Below are 15434 nucleotides of genomic sequence, written 5' to 3' on the forward strand. Positions count from 1 at the left end.
TAGTGCTCAAGCTCGGCTTGCTTTCAGTACAAACACTTAATCTAGCGGGCGCCAAGGTATAACGTCCGACCTACTTGCCGCCATATTATCATTATTATTATCATTATTATTATGCAGTTCAAAACTTTTGTATGCTATATATAGTAAGAATAGTATGACGGGGAGCATGAGCGTAGCCCATTGACTATATCATTATTATTATTATTATCATTATTAGTTTAGTTTAGTTTAGTTTAATTTGTTCGCCACAGGAATGGCAGGAGAAAGGAACAGAAATTTCGTTCCAAGTGACACCTAACCCCTTTTTTTTACCCACCCATCCCACCCTGGGGAGGACATCTATCACACAGTAATCTCGTGTGTGGGAAATTACCCAACCCTGCAGGAGACGGGACCTCCATTTATCTTCCCTATCCAAGAAGACTAGAAAGTCTAACCACTTGCAGATCTTATTACAAAGGCAGCACTTTCTTCTCAGTTAATTAAAGACCCTAGTGTTGGTCCGGCCGTATTTGAACTTACGACCTCCCGCACATTATTATTATTATTATTATTATTATTATTATTATTATTATTATTATTATTACTATTATTATTAATATTATTATTATTATTATTATCGGGTTGCTGCTATGATGAGGATAGTCGATTGCCTTAGATGCTACAACCTAGGAAAAAACTGTTGAGACATTTCAATGCAATTTTTAATTTCCCGCCATGCAACAATCGTTTACAAAAGGAACAAACCTGCCCCCCTCCCCACCCCTGGTACAATGTTATTGGGGCTTAACAACTCGTGCATGCATTTTTTGTGTTACTGCAAACAACATTGCAATAGGGGAGGGGGGAATAATCTTTTAATTTGCGACGGTAAGCATTTTTGTCAGGGTGAGTGCAAAAAAATAGGTACTTTTGTAATGTGTCTCAAAAGGTTTCGTCCGAGGTTGTAGCAATCGCGTCATGTTTACTTTTCTTAATATTTGCTTTGCAAAAGCCACATCTGTAAAATTTCTTAGTGGATTCTGTTCAGGATTAGCTGTTGAAGTCATTTTTTAGTAACTGCAACTAAACCAGGTTTCAAAATAGTGGAATATGGATGTTTTATTTGACTCTTGCAATGCTTAATCTTCGGTTATTATACAGAAGCATTTAAAAACTTATTATGCTCATCTTATAACTACCCGCTTGAAAATAAGTGCTGGTCATGCTGCTTTGCCTGAGCTCTGTTTGCAGGGCCACGCGTCAATAAGCAAGCCAAAGTTGAACGTGAAGGATTATGGGTAAAAACCCAAAGCCAGTTTAATAAGTAAAATAAGTTCAATCCAGTAACAACATTAAAAGTTGAACTTGCTTGAATTTGGCCCAAGAAAGGTGAAGAACAAACAAACGCCAAGTGCATCTGGAAAAGGAGTTGCAGCTTCCCCTCCAGGCAGAATGAAACCATCCTTATAAGTTCTGAGACATAAGCATATAACTCACTTCTGCCCTTGCAAGAAAGTGAAGTTAAAAATACAATATAAAGTTGTAAAATGTAATTAACGCATAACTCTCTTCTGCCCTTGCTAGAAAGTGAATTTGAAATATACAATATAAAGTTGTAAAATGTAATGAACACATAACTCACAAAGTTGTCAACTGAAATAAACAAATAACTCGTTTCAGCCCCTGCTAGAAGATGAAGTGAAAATATGTAAAAAGTTGTTAAATGTAAGTAACCCTTTCTTGCCATATCCATTGAGCATTTGTACAATAGAGAAAACTTTTGTAGGGTCCTCCACACCCACTAGGTTATGGGAGTAACGTAAAGCTGACATAGGTATTGACCGTTGAAGACGAATATTGTTTGTCATATAGATAAGCAATGAACAAGGCTAAAACAGAGGGTGATATTGGGAAACAATGTAGAATGCTGTAAGGAAAGACCAGGCCATAGAACTGGGGAAAAAAAGACCATGCCCTACTATATGTGGAAAACGAAGACGGCTGTAGGCTAGAATGCACAAGATCTTTAACTATCCTTGCCAATGTTGTGGCTGAAGGTGTGGGGGGATTTCTGTTGGCATTGAGTCCATGTGGGTTGGAGCAAGGTTCTTGAATTGTTGCACCTGGAAGCGAGACAAACTGCCGGCTAAGATATTGCTGACCCCAGGAATGTGCTTGGCTCTAAAAAGAATGTTGTGAGTAAGGCAAATAGCAAATAATTTGCGGACAAAGGATATAAGAGGCTTATCCTGGCAAGATTGATTGTTTATAACATGGACGAGAGCCCCATTGCCTGTGAAGAAGAGAATACAACGGTTCTGCATCTCTCTTCCCCAAAGGTACAAGCTCAGGACGATGGAGTAAAATTCGAGGAAGGCAATGTTTCTTCCTAGCCACTCATATGGCCACTGACCATAGCACCAATGATTGCCAAATATAGCACCAAAACCTAGGGAGCCTGCTGAGTCAGTGTAAAGCTGCAGCTTGAGGGAGTTTAACCAGATATCGTCAACAAATATTGATTTCCCATTAAATTCCTCCAAAAAATCGAGCCACACACAGAAGTCATCCTTAACTTGAGAAGTAATTCTCACTCTATAATGAGGTGCCCTTATTCCGAGTGTAAGATCAATGAGTCGCCGGAGGAAAGCCCTCCAAGCATTTTAAAACTTATTAATACATATTATTTAGTAACAAACTCTCTCTCGTAAAGAAATATCCGATAACTCTCTTTTGATATAAATATCATTTTACGTTGCGGACAAAATAGTTTGGTTATAACCTTCAAAGACCACATTAAAATTTGCAATTTAAATGTTCTTCAGAAATGCTTACTCTGAACTTGTGAACACAGTGTCTGTCGTTAAAGAGAAATTGTTAATTAGAATAGAGAAAATCACACACGAAACCATTTACAAATTAAACTTAATTTCTTTTCTTTCGTAAAGTAATCCCTCAATAATTTTCCTTCTGCCTCGTGTTAGCAACCATTTTTTCTTGAATTCAAATTATGAAATTCTCATATTTGTAATCTGAATTCCACCTGTTCGTAAAGTAGCTCTATATTTAGGTTTCTACGTGTGCACACCATCTGAATGCGATTATTTCAAATTTCGAAGCTCATTTTTGATCTATTTAAAGATTTAAAAAGCTTTATTAAAGTTTTAAAATAGCTATCTATTGCCCAATCAGAGGAATTCAGAAATAACCTCTTGAAGAGTTCTTAGCGCCATCGAAATGCTGCTCCGAGATATCTGGGGGGGGGCAGATAATGGGCATGTACTGACTGTGCTCGTAAAATGCTGCAAAGTTGCTTAATGGCATTCTTTTAAAAAGGTTGCAAAAAATATCTTAAATCCAAAAGTCTCTATATAAATATCCTGATATTTTTTTTAAATGAAATATTAAGTAATAATCACTCATATCACTCAAGAAAAATCGCTTAAAACTTAGCTTCAAAGAGTTTCACGTAAATATGGGCTAAATTTAAGAATATTCATAGCTTAAATCTAACGGGACAAAACACATGCTTCAGTTGGTGACTTGTCTCACGAAGCGATGTCAAATGACAGGTTATGTGTTGATAAACATTTCAGGAGTTTATATAAACTAAAATTTTCTATGAAATCGTCCGCTTGTTCGTGCTTGATATGTGCTCTTTGCCTTTATCTTGCGCCAAAATTTCGCAGATATACAAGAATTTCTCGATGTTTTTAAAATGGAAGAAAGTACCTGTAAACGCCAAAAGTTGCTTAAAAGTTGCCGAGCACAATCGTGATGGACCTTGCAGGTATTAAATTTTACTAATGAACGCGCTAATAAAGGTCGTGCGAAGAAAGAAATCTATTACTCTCCTAAAAATGTGACTTGATCTCCCGGAAGAAATGACAAATATAAGAATATATTATTTTGCGCGCAGATTTCTCAGATATATAAAAATTTCACAATGTTGCTAGACTCTCAAAAGTTGCTTAAAAGTTCCCCGGCACAGTCTAGAAGGGTGTTAATTTTACTAATGAAGACGCTAAGAAAGGTCGTGGTCGTTATTTGATATTTTTTAAGGGTTTCTTGAAAAAAAAGATCTGGAACTCCTATTGTGAATGCAGAATAGTTAAAGCTAATAGTGTTTTTGGTTTCCAAAGGGGCTTCAGGTGACCTTTTTATGAGCCTGTTAACAATTTATGATGTCGTGGTATTACATTATGGTCAATCTAAAATGATCTCGAACGATCTAAGTACGAAGAATCATGCGACTAACTCAGAATCACTTGGCTTAAATATTTGGAGAATTCTAGCAAAGATAATGATGTTGCCCTTAGAAGTTAAGAACTCCCAATTGAAGTGTAATTGGCCTGATAAGTTAATTAGCGTCTACTGTTGAGCGGGCCTATAGAAATGATTCATCATCTTGTTATTAATCGAAGCAGCATTGTCCCACACAGTCTAGAAAAAGTATATGAATATGCAAGATTGCAATCATGTTTGTAGCCATTTCTGCAAACTTCTGAAAGGATAAACAACGACAAAACAAAGTTTAGGCATCAAACAGAAAATCATAAATCATTTAAGGAGGCCTTAACCGAGTGTTCATCATTTTCGATACGTATTTTTGCTCAAGTATAAAAAATATATAAGAATTTATTCTGTGATTAAAATATGATCAGGGAAAAGTAATGATAATTTCTAGTTAAAAAACGTCAGAGTTAACCAAGCCCCGGTCAAAGATATATTTATTAACTGTTCTAAATTTCTAAACAAATTTTTCTTTGTATTGAAACTCAGTACGTCTGTGAAGAATGAAATGACAAAAAATGTCTTTGAATGCGTCCCAAGAGAAGAAAAAAACAAAGCCTCTTGAAAAGAAACATTTTTTTTTGTGCTGTCAAAAATCATAGGGGATATTGAACACCTAGTGGAAAGGCATGATATTTTAAGTCCGCGGGGGTTCCGGGCTTCTGTCAAATTTTCATCATGACCTGGTGTTACCTCTCACGATTCACAACCATATTAGTATTAATCGAAGCTATATTGTATTCATTACAGTTTCCCAAAAACCAGAGGTTGAAGCTGCCAGGCTGGCCTCTTAGTAAGGCAGAGGGAAATTATTCAAGTATAGGTTCATAGTTTTTTTAGATTTAAACCATAGTTGTATAACGACAACCAACAACTTTGAGATATAAACCTACCGGATAGCGCTCAACATTAAAGAACTCCTCAAAAGGTTGAGAGTTAGTATCCTCTTCAAATGTAAGAGACCTCTCTTGTCTTCAGATTTGATATGAAGTCGGGGAAAAATGGTGGGAAACCCGGACATGATTTCATTATGAGCCATTCATATGCTTCAATCTCACGATAATCTCTGCACCACAATCGCTCGATTAGTTATAAATGTTAACAACCGACAAATAAAGAGAAAAATTAGATTCTCTGTGACACCCTTTTTTTGTTCTATCGGTAATTCTTTGGTAGTGTAGCAATTGCTTGCATAGAAAATTCTCAATTTTTCATAATGTGCAACAGGGAAACAAGGAGCTTGAGCCAAAGGGCACTCTTATCCACCTTTCGTTTTCTGTAAACTCACAGTATGCTTGATATCTTTATAGACGTATACTGACGCACGAACCACTGAATGATTATTTCTTACAGGAAAGATGCTATGGCCCAATTTTTGTTTCTTCATCTTAGTTTTTGTCGTGAACTGCGTATTTGCTAATGAACAGTGCAAGATGTAGATCAACTTTCAAGGGATGAGACTGGGAAAGTTCGTCCTAAAAACGATGTCAGCATCAGCTCCTTATATCTGTGATATCCGATGTAAACAAGAAATCACTTCCCAAAGCTACAGCTACAATAGAAAGGAGGAGATCTGCAAACTGAGAAACCGCACCAAAGAGGCGAGGCCTGAAAACTTTCGCTCTGCTCCCAGTTGGTTTTATATCATGCGTTTGAACGAAGGAGGCATGACTTTATTTGAAAAAAAATATTGAAAAGAGGGATTTACGGAGATTGTATTTTTCAGCGCGTAGTCTCATTACTGATATGGTGAGAATGCCTTACTTGTACTACATATTTTTTCGTCTCAGTCAGCAGGCATTTTATCCCATGAAAGCCCTCAAGCGGGTATTTTTTGAAAGAAAATGGCGCACGAGACTTTTTTTATTCTCAATTTTTTTTTCATCTTATCGTATTTTACCAAGAGAATATAAACTTTTCATATTCTGTTGTTTTACTCGTAAGCTCTTGTATTGTCATGGTGGGCAACTTTGACAGCAGCTTCAATTTGCAATCCAGTTTTTGTTTTAAAAAATTCCATATTCAAGTTACCTATTGTGTGAGATTTTTTTAACAACCTATCTAACTGCTCCTGTTATCTTCAGAATTTTCATTCCGCTCATTTATTTGTGTTTTTCTCGTTGCCATGTTCCCACCAATAACGTAGCTCTATTTTCTGCCTTTAAAAGCACACACAACCCACAATTCCTCTATTCGCTCCGACGAAGGGCTAACGCTCGAAAAGTCAGCTTTTGTAATAGTTACGGTGGCCAATTTACTATTTCAACTTTCTTGATATATCCAAATTATCTCGTTGCCCCCACCGACGCAGCCCCAAACAGTTTATGTAGAAACTATCAGCCCCTAACTGATCCTGTGTTGCCTGAGAAAAATGAAAGTGTGAGAAAAAATGAGTTGAATACGAGGAACCTGAAAAGTTTTCATAAATACTAGTTCTCGGTGATATTATATAGAGTATTCTTCCAATCTTTTTCATAATGATATAATCGCTACTTTACCTGTACCTATCCAAGGAAGGTAATGAAAGATTTCAAAGGAAATAGTCCAACACATTTAAGTTGATCCTCTTAAATTTCTCACCGTTTCCAAGAAGAGATTTTAGGAAACGAACGAAGTAGTTTTCTTTAGAATTTATTCTTTAACTTATTATCTGTTACAGCGCCCTTGGGTTCCATATTACAATTACCAGCACTTTCTTGCCAAGAAATAAAGGCAAGTGAGGGAAAAGATGCTATTACAAACAAGTACTGGTTGAATCTAACTGGTAGTGGAAAGACACAGTTGATGTATTGTGATCTGAACTTTAGAGCTGTAGGTAAGCTTACTTCATTTGATCTCTGCCTATTTCCTTCAGAGATTATTTATTTAAATATTTTAATTGACTCTGTTTATTTTTATTTTATCTATTCTTACACCATTTATCGTTTATCTTCCAAACAATGATAAATGCAAGAGTGATATCTTGCCTTGTGACGTGAATTCAAACTGTTCAAACAGTTATGGTTCGTATAAATGCACATTGAAGAAGAGATGCTATGGAACTGGACATTCATGTACAGGTATGATGAGCTTAATTCACCCATGTAAGAGTTTCACCTTTGTTTCACCCTCACCTCAGTTCTTCCACTGTAGTCTTTCAGCAGTCGTTTCCATGAGTGTTGAGCTATAGGCTTTTGCTTCCATCTATACACCAGAGTAGTCCTCTTCTATACATACATAGACACATACATACATACATAGGTTAATTGACTATTCTTCATAGGGGCTTTTGAGGGCCATCACGCACCTATCCCACCCAAGGGATGACATCCACCACACAGTAATCTCGTGCGTGGGAAATTCATTGCCAGAAATTTGGGTCAAAATGCCGGACGCGAGTGCGTATTGAGAAGTTAATGGCGGTGAAATCGTGTAAGGAAATGCATGGGATTTCCACAAAAATCCAAAATACCACAAATACGAGTAAGATTATTCCTTAGCTCCGACTCGGAACATATTCAGTAGAGATTAAGCTGTACTTCTAACATAAAAATAATTCAAAAGCTGTTTGTCTACTTACTTCCAGCAAAGTCAGCAATGTTCGATATTCGAGGCTAGCCATTACCTCTAGTCTCTTTCAAATATATCGTAATCCATGGCAAAGGATCGCCGATTTGAGGAGCAACCCTCAAGGAAGTCAACTAGCTCCGACTCGCATTAAATAAAGGGAAGTTCGAAGTAAGCAAATCGTCCATAAAAAGTATAGATCAATTATAGTATAGATCAATTTCTATAGCGCATTTCCATGTAAATGCTCTAATGCGCTTTACAACACTGTGCGGGGGACTTTTCCAGACTGCCGGCGGCAGTTTACAATTAATAAAGGAGAAATTTTTTTACAGATGCCCCCTCCCCCCCTTCCCAGTAAACAGGCCAGACCACATCACAGTAATCTCGTGATGTGGGTTCTTTAACGTCCCTTGCCGATATTAACTAATTGATTGGTGCAGGAGACGGGACCTCCGGCTTTACGTCCTATCCGAGAAGACGAAGCAATGTGAGTGAAGCGTCTTGCTTAAGGACACAACGTCAAGCCCCAGCCAGGACTTGAACCCGGGCCATCTGACCTAGAGTCCAGCGCACTGACCACTGGACTACTCACGCCTCACAAGAAGAGACATTTCTTGACAATTAGATACTTCCAAAAGAGCTTGAAAATTGCTATTTTTGCTCTGTGGAGTCTGTGATCTGAGACCATCCTTGAGGACGCACCAGAAGGGAAAGCGTTAAAAGAAAAACCCTCCCCGAAACCTTCAAACTGTCGCCATATTTGTTTTTCTAATACTCCCTTTGCTCGTTCCACGAAATGCCGCTGTACATGCACTGCAGGCGCAAATGTAAACCTGAAATCGAGGCTTTCCCTGTATAACACTTAAAAAAAACACAGCGCGAAAGTTTCGTTTTAGATTTGTTGTTGGCTCTATAAGCACTATGAACAAACCAAAGCTCCAAAGAAAACGTAGAAGTGGAGGGAAGCAGTGTTCAGTGGTAGCTTGTAATAATTTTGAATATCTAAGCGACGGAACACCATCGAAAATTCACTTCTTTAAGTTTCCAACCAAGCCATCGCTTCGAAATCGATGGTGCAATTTAATCAAGCGGCAGCACGGCAGAGACGGCTTTTACGTGAAACCTTCAACGGTCTTATGCGGCCATCATTTTAAGGAAAATGACCTATGCAAACCTCCGGGAGGAACGCGGTACAGGCTACGACTAGGTATGTTTTTGTATGCCCATAAGATTGCCCGTAAAATGTGAGCTTTTAGTGAGCTCTTGAGTTTTATGTAAGCTATATAAGTTAAAGTTGAGCAAATTGCAATGATTCTTTTCGTACGATTCACTTAGCTTTGAAGATTTTGAATATTTCTTTATTAATATAAGGCTATCGAAGTATCAAGTTAAACTCAAGATTACTTTAAACTTTGGTGTTTATATTTTTCAGGAGCAGAGCCATCCATATCCATAGTCGTAGAGTTGTACGAGGTTGAACGACGGTATATTTCGCAAGTCCTTGCTCCACTCACATCCCCGAGAAGCTTGATCTCTAGACAAAACTTCGTACGTTATTTCGTGGTCACTTTTGGTGTTCGAAATCAACGATATCAATGGCTGTTCTTGTTTTGAAACGTTGTCAGGCTCGACGCAAACCACTTTTCTTTGATAAATAGCTTGACATCTTAGGACAAGATCAGCCTTCTTGCCGCCACATGGCTGGTTTTCTACTTTCAATATTTATCTTAAATATTTCACTGTAAGCTTTTGAAAGTCCTCTATCTTCTGAATTGTGTCCACAAGACAGCCTTCGCTGCATTTTTCGACTTAAATATTTACTACAAAGAGCTCTTATAAGTTAAAAAAATCAACATTTTTACACGCTCGCACTTGGTTTGTTTGTATACTACAATGATATGATACAGGGTTAGCCTCGTTCTCACGCTTGACAGTATCTGCAAACATTCGAACAGCGGTTATCAGCACAGAACGCGAAACTGGAGTATTCAGCAATGTTTGACGGAAAATAAACTCAATTCAGACCCTCTCATACTAAAGTAGAGCCTTGAATAAAAATTTTCTCGCGCAAAAATTAAGAGGCAGATCAGAGAGAACTGTATTAGTACGTTCGTTAAACTGTGTTTTCAACTGGGAGAAATAGCCCTTTTCAAGTACGATTTGCCTAGATCTTCCCATTATTTAATGCAAGTGGTTTAAGCTACAATTTCGAAAATGTCTGACATCTTAGATGATTACAAAAAAAGCCAGTTTGAGTGGACGTTGAAGCTTAGTACAGCGTGTCCCTTGCATTACATCAGACAGCAAATTGCTATAGGCTGCTCTGCCTTAAAAATACCAACAGATCAGTTCAAAGTTGTTTTTATTTTGCTTTTTTCTCCATAAAGAAGGTCCACAGAACTTAAATCGTTCAATATTTTATATGGAATTTGTCTTAACCGCCATCTTTGTTTTCATCCGACTGCAATCCGCTGACCAATAAATGCGGAGCAAAATGTCCTCGATTTCTGGCGATGTAACGTCTCCCACCCATAACCCTGCTTGAGACGGGGCCTACGGTTTATTCGTCCTTATCCGTGAAGACTAGAATATCTATCCATTTCTTGATTATAGAGAGGTAGCAAATTCTCCCCACTTATTTTAAGACCATGAGTATAGCCTGAATCACTCCCTGCAAAAAGATTGGCAGTGTTCTTACTACCTCAGAATTGTCAGGTCCGAAGGAGTTCTACTCTCTGCGAGAGAGGATGTAATTAATGAAGAATATTTGATGCTCTGATACTACTGTATTTTCAAATCTTTACAGAGATATCGATGAATTTAGGAATTCCACCCTTGTGACACAAATGCCAACTGCATCAATACCAATGGCTTTCAGAATTTTACACGCCGTAAGTGAAGTTGGCTAGCAAATATCCATCATCAAGTTTTTAAATAGTTCTCTTAGGGCTTACTTATTGGCTCTTTTCCCGTAGATGTTGACAAATGTGTAAATGACAGCTTCATTTGTGGTGTAAATGCGACCTGTGTAAACACTAATGGCTCTTATGGTTGTTCTTGCAAGGCAGGATCAGTTGGAGTTTGAGGAATAAACCAAATTATACAATGCACATTAAAAAATATTACATTTCCTTGCCGTCCAAGTTCTAAAATCCATGTGTAAGAAGAACAGTCTTGATAAATAAGATTTTCCTCAGAAATCAGATGATTGCTATCTGCGCTAAGGGCAGCAATAATACTGCGTTAATGTCCAAACAAGAGCTATAGTTTCTCATAGGTATCTGCCTCGTGATATTGACACTGAGGTCAATAATTGTTTTAGTATACACTACTTATTTATTTATATAATAGCTTCGCCGACTGGCAGGCACACCGCAACAGCTTGCGCCAATTGGCGCGGGCCCAGTAAACCCATCCATTCCAGCCCAGGGGAGGACATCCATCACACAATAATCTCGTGCGTGGGAAATTAATTTCTCTTGCCCCTAACCCTACAAGAGACGGGACCTCCATTAATTCGTCCCTATTCGAGAAGACTAGAATATTTAACCATTTCTTGATGTTATAGAAAGGTAGCAAATTCTTCTCAATTATTTTAAGACCCTGAGTGTTGGTCCGGCCGGGGCTCGAACCCTCGACCTCCCGCACAACAGTCCAGCGCTCTATCCATTCAGCTAAACAGTGAGATAATATGCACCACGAAAAATTAATTTAAATTCACACATTCCAACATTTTCCCGCGCGGAAAGGCCTGAAACAACAAGCCGCTCGGATCCCGGTAAGCGAATTTTGGTTTTAAAAACTGCCGTCGCGTTTTCTTGCTGATAGATAAAATTTCTGGAGATATTTGTTCAGCTCTGGTGGCGACATTTGTTGAAATGGTGTTGCAAACTCTTTCTGTATTTGAAACCATCCTGTAGAAAATGTCATTCAACTTTGATTTTCAGGTGAACAAATGAGGGTACGCAAGATTAATTTGCACTTGTAAACAAAACCCTCCTAGTTGGTTTTTATCGATACACTCCGGGCTAAAAACTTAAACCATGACCTTTAAACACGGCCAAACCAGATTTAGTCGCTTTCTTTGTGTTATCAGGGACTGCTTCGTCGTTAATTTGAGTGATTTCTTCGCTTGTCACGGATGCAAACCGGGACGTCATTTTTTCCACGAGTTACTCGAGGTAAATAGCAAAGGATATTTGAAGTTTAACTAGCCAATCAGAGCGCGCCTTCAACGTTATCCACTGTTTTAGTATACACTAATATCTAATATTTCTTACGACGCGGTGGAAATGTCTTTCGTAAGATACCCCCCTCTCCCCCATCCTCTGTTCCTTCCCTACAAAAGCGGGGACCGCTATTCCACATGACTTCGTAAAAACTGATTAAATAAAGCATGGCAAGGAAATATGCAGAAGAATGAATCATATGAAAATGCAAGGAATGTGTAAATACCAGGGGTAGTTTGCCCGATGTGCCTAAGTAAAGTCAAACAAAGTCCGTTGGATGGTTTTTAAGGTCTTTTTCAAACACGATCGGCCGTCATGGAATGAGAGATTAGGAAGAGTGAAACAAACGATTAGAAACGATACTAACCTACGAAAACACGTGAATACATCAAAGTAAAAATTTATTCCCATGGTCATCTGAAATTACAATTATCTTGGACATTGGCGAACTGACATATATAAGCGTTGTTTGACTGACATTAGACGTCGGCGAGTCGACCTCATACGTTGGCGAACTGACGTATTGTGAACTGACACGTTGGCGAAACGACCGTCATTCCTTCAATACTTCCTTGCATTCACCGAATCCAAATATGGCGTCCAATTTCAATTACCATTGTTTGGACTTACTAACCTGGTCTTGACGTGGAAACACAAAAGGATTTTCACATGTGTGAGAGGCTAGTCAGTCCAGAACAATGGCAATTCAAATTGGACGCCATATTTCGATTCGGTGTATTGGGATCGACTTTAAAAGGGATCTAAATTAGTTGCTTTCCTCTTTGACCGGTAACTAACCTCAAGTTCCCACAACTAGATTTAGTGCACATTCAAAATCTAACGGTAAAATCCCAGAGATACCTGCTAAGACAGGTTCATTCTTCGGTAAAATTTCAAACTCCTGGGATAACGTAGCAGGGAAAACTCTCAGAGTACAAGAAGGCAGCAACAAACCATTATGGAGTGTCTCTCGAGGCAAATTGATTTCTTGGGGATATTGCCTTGCCATTATCTTATTCTAAACCAAAGCTGTACATGAACTTGTTTTGTTATTTTCAAACCAAATAGGTGAAGAAAGCAGATTCATTGCTTCCAAAGAACCCTTACAGGACAAAGGCATGAAAGGCCACCTGATCAGGCTTGTAAAGGTACCACATCAAGGCAGCTGTAATGTGCTGTGTTATATGGAGCCCAATTGTGTTTCCATAAATGTTGGGCTTTCACAAGGAGTGAACTACATTTTGTGAGCTAAACAATGTTTCGGACGAAAGCCCAGGCTCATCCGACCTTCAGAGTAAACAAGATTATACCCATCTCAGTATCGAGGCGAAGTGACTTAACTTATTTTAGACAATGAAAAATTATTGTGGGCGATCAGTTTGACGGATTACTTCTTAAACTAGCCTTGCAATTCTTGTACATGTATTGAACTAAAGTGATTCCTCAGTATTGCATTAGGCATCCTGAGAAACCTTTTGATCTGATTTCGTTCGAAGTCTTCTGAGCAACATTTCGCTCGAGACTTGTAGTAATCTACCAAATGTTCATTTTTAAGTGTTACACAATGTACTTAATAAAACTATCGAGAAATATGCTGTGAAACTATGAAATAACCCTCGTGATTATTACTAGTACAGCCCTATATAGGGTAAGATTGGCCTTTCCTTTCCTTTTGGTTACCTATCCTGTAAATGGTAGTTCTAGAAACAGAGATTGGTGGAGAAATTTTAAGAAAAGTGTCAAGAAAAAACATTCTTCTACTACTTTAATTTATTTATGAGGAGTCACCTGAAGGGAGAATACCAAAGCTAAGATACATCAGTGGTGTCACCCTACAATGTTAAGAAAAGAAACAAAAAATAAAGGTTCAAATGAAGGGACCCATTCGAAACAAATAAACCGGTACTCAACAAACCAAATATCGAGTACCACGATTGGTAGATTTTCTGGTTTAATAACTGATGTGTAATTAGTTGTTGTCTGCACTTACTTTATCAAAAAGCCTCAAGAAGTCATCATTCCAGCAAAAATGTGTTCCTTTGTGATCACATGATAATCCGTGAAAGTAAACAAGCCATGGATGTTTATGATACCCAGTCATGTTGTTTTGAACAGGAGTCTCTGCAGCAGCAGTCCCTGTTTCAACAACGGCACATGTCAAGCTGGATACACTGATAAAAGATTTCGATGTAAATGTCCTTTAGGATTCACTGCTGTATACTACAAGAAAGGTAATCAAATACAAAACTGTAAAGCGGAATCCATACCGAATGATAATCAAAAAGTATTCAGGAGGATGAATCAAAATTTCTGTGCTTTTTTTAATGTAGCCTGCAGCTTTGACTTTGAAGATGGAATCGGTGGGTGGGAAAGGACAGGAAGAGCTTTCATTTACCAACCGTCATTTGGTGACAATCCAGTCGCGCGCCATAGAGAAACCGCCCAGCTGCAAGGAGACTGGTGACTAGGGGGAGCTGACAAACGGCCCAAAGAGAGCGAGCTCGTAGGATGGCAGCATCCAGATGGAGCCGACGTACCCGACGGAACTCTCACCTCACCTTGTCTTCGTATCGTCGGCAGGAATACCTCGTTTCTCATCGGTGGGGGATGTGACTTAAGTAATGTTCGTGCAGAGCTTATTGTCGACAACCAGGTGAGATTATAAAGCACTTCGACCCTCATGTTTCCTTTAATTCTTGTGAAACAGCCTGAGTAGATTGATCAGAGTATCAGAGATTTGTTTTTTCAAAATTGCGAAACCATTTTGAGCTTCGTGATATCCATACGGTTTGCTTATTTTTAACTTCCCTAGAGGAGAATTCACAAGATAACCAACTATGCGTCTGGAACACTATATCTTACTTTATTCGTCATTGGCTTACCCTTGCTCGAAACGACAGCTTTTTTTCCTAAGTTCAAAGCATTGCAAGTCAATTAATGTATGATATAGTCCTGTTAGATATGTCAGCAATCGTTGAAACAAAGGTTTAAAAACTTTTTGTGTCTGTTGTTACGTTTAGGTCGTCGGAAAAGAGACAGGAAACTGTTCTGGGACAATGTACTCTAAGAGCTGGGACGTAGAGGAGTTTATTGGTCATTATATACGCCAGAGTCGGACTCGTTGACGAAACGGATTGTTGTTGGGGACACTACAACTTTGATGACCTCAAAGGAGTTATCATTTGTCCTCACGATTCAGATGAGAAAAACTAAAGAAACAGTGGCTTTTGAAACTGATATATCACCTCAAGTCTGTTTTTTGCAAATAGTCACCTTAAAAGTATGATGAAACAGCTTTTGAAGTAGTCTAGTAGTTGCCTTGTGCTGGCATAGATCACTCTGTTTTTGTCAACAGTAGCAAAGCATTTTGAAAAACTTTTA

The 15434-nt window shown here is 38.4% G+C and overlaps 1 protein-coding gene and 1 pseudogene across 1 annotated transcript; both read left to right on the forward strand.

Moving 5' to 3' along the window:
* Nucleotides 1-5641: 5641 nt before the first annotated feature.
* On the forward strand, nt 5642-15178 carry LOC148724475 (uncharacterized; annotated as a pseudogene).
* On the forward strand, nt 8697-9574 carry LOC111339181 (uncharacterized). Its single transcript, XM_022945774.2, has 2 exons — nt 8697-9031; nt 9257-9574. The coding sequence occupies exons 1-2, from the start codon at nt 8746-8748 to the stop codon at nt 9436-9438; spliced, it is 468 nt and encodes a 155-aa protein (XP_022801509.2). The 5' UTR covers nt 8697-8745; the 3' UTR covers nt 9439-9574.
* Nucleotides 15179-15434: the final 256 nt, after the last annotated feature.

This window comes from Stylophora pistillata, chromosome 8, assembly GCF_964205215.1.
Source record: "Stylophora pistillata chromosome 8, jaStyPist1.2, whole genome shotgun sequence".
Classification (NCBI taxonomy): domain Eukaryota; kingdom Metazoa; phylum Cnidaria; class Anthozoa; order Scleractinia; family Pocilloporidae; genus Stylophora; species Stylophora pistillata.

What these genes read in the sequence shown, in the direction of transcription:
- LOC111339181 (XM_022945774.2), top strand. Translation starts at nt 8,746, where the DNA reads ATGAACAAACCAAAGCTCCAAAGAAAACGTAGAAGTGGAGGGAAGCAG. An exon ending in GCGGTACAGGCTACGACTAG is followed by an intron (nt 9,032 to 9,256) that starts GTATGTTTTTGT and finishes TATATTTTTCAG; the next exon opens with GAGCAGAGCCATCCATATCC.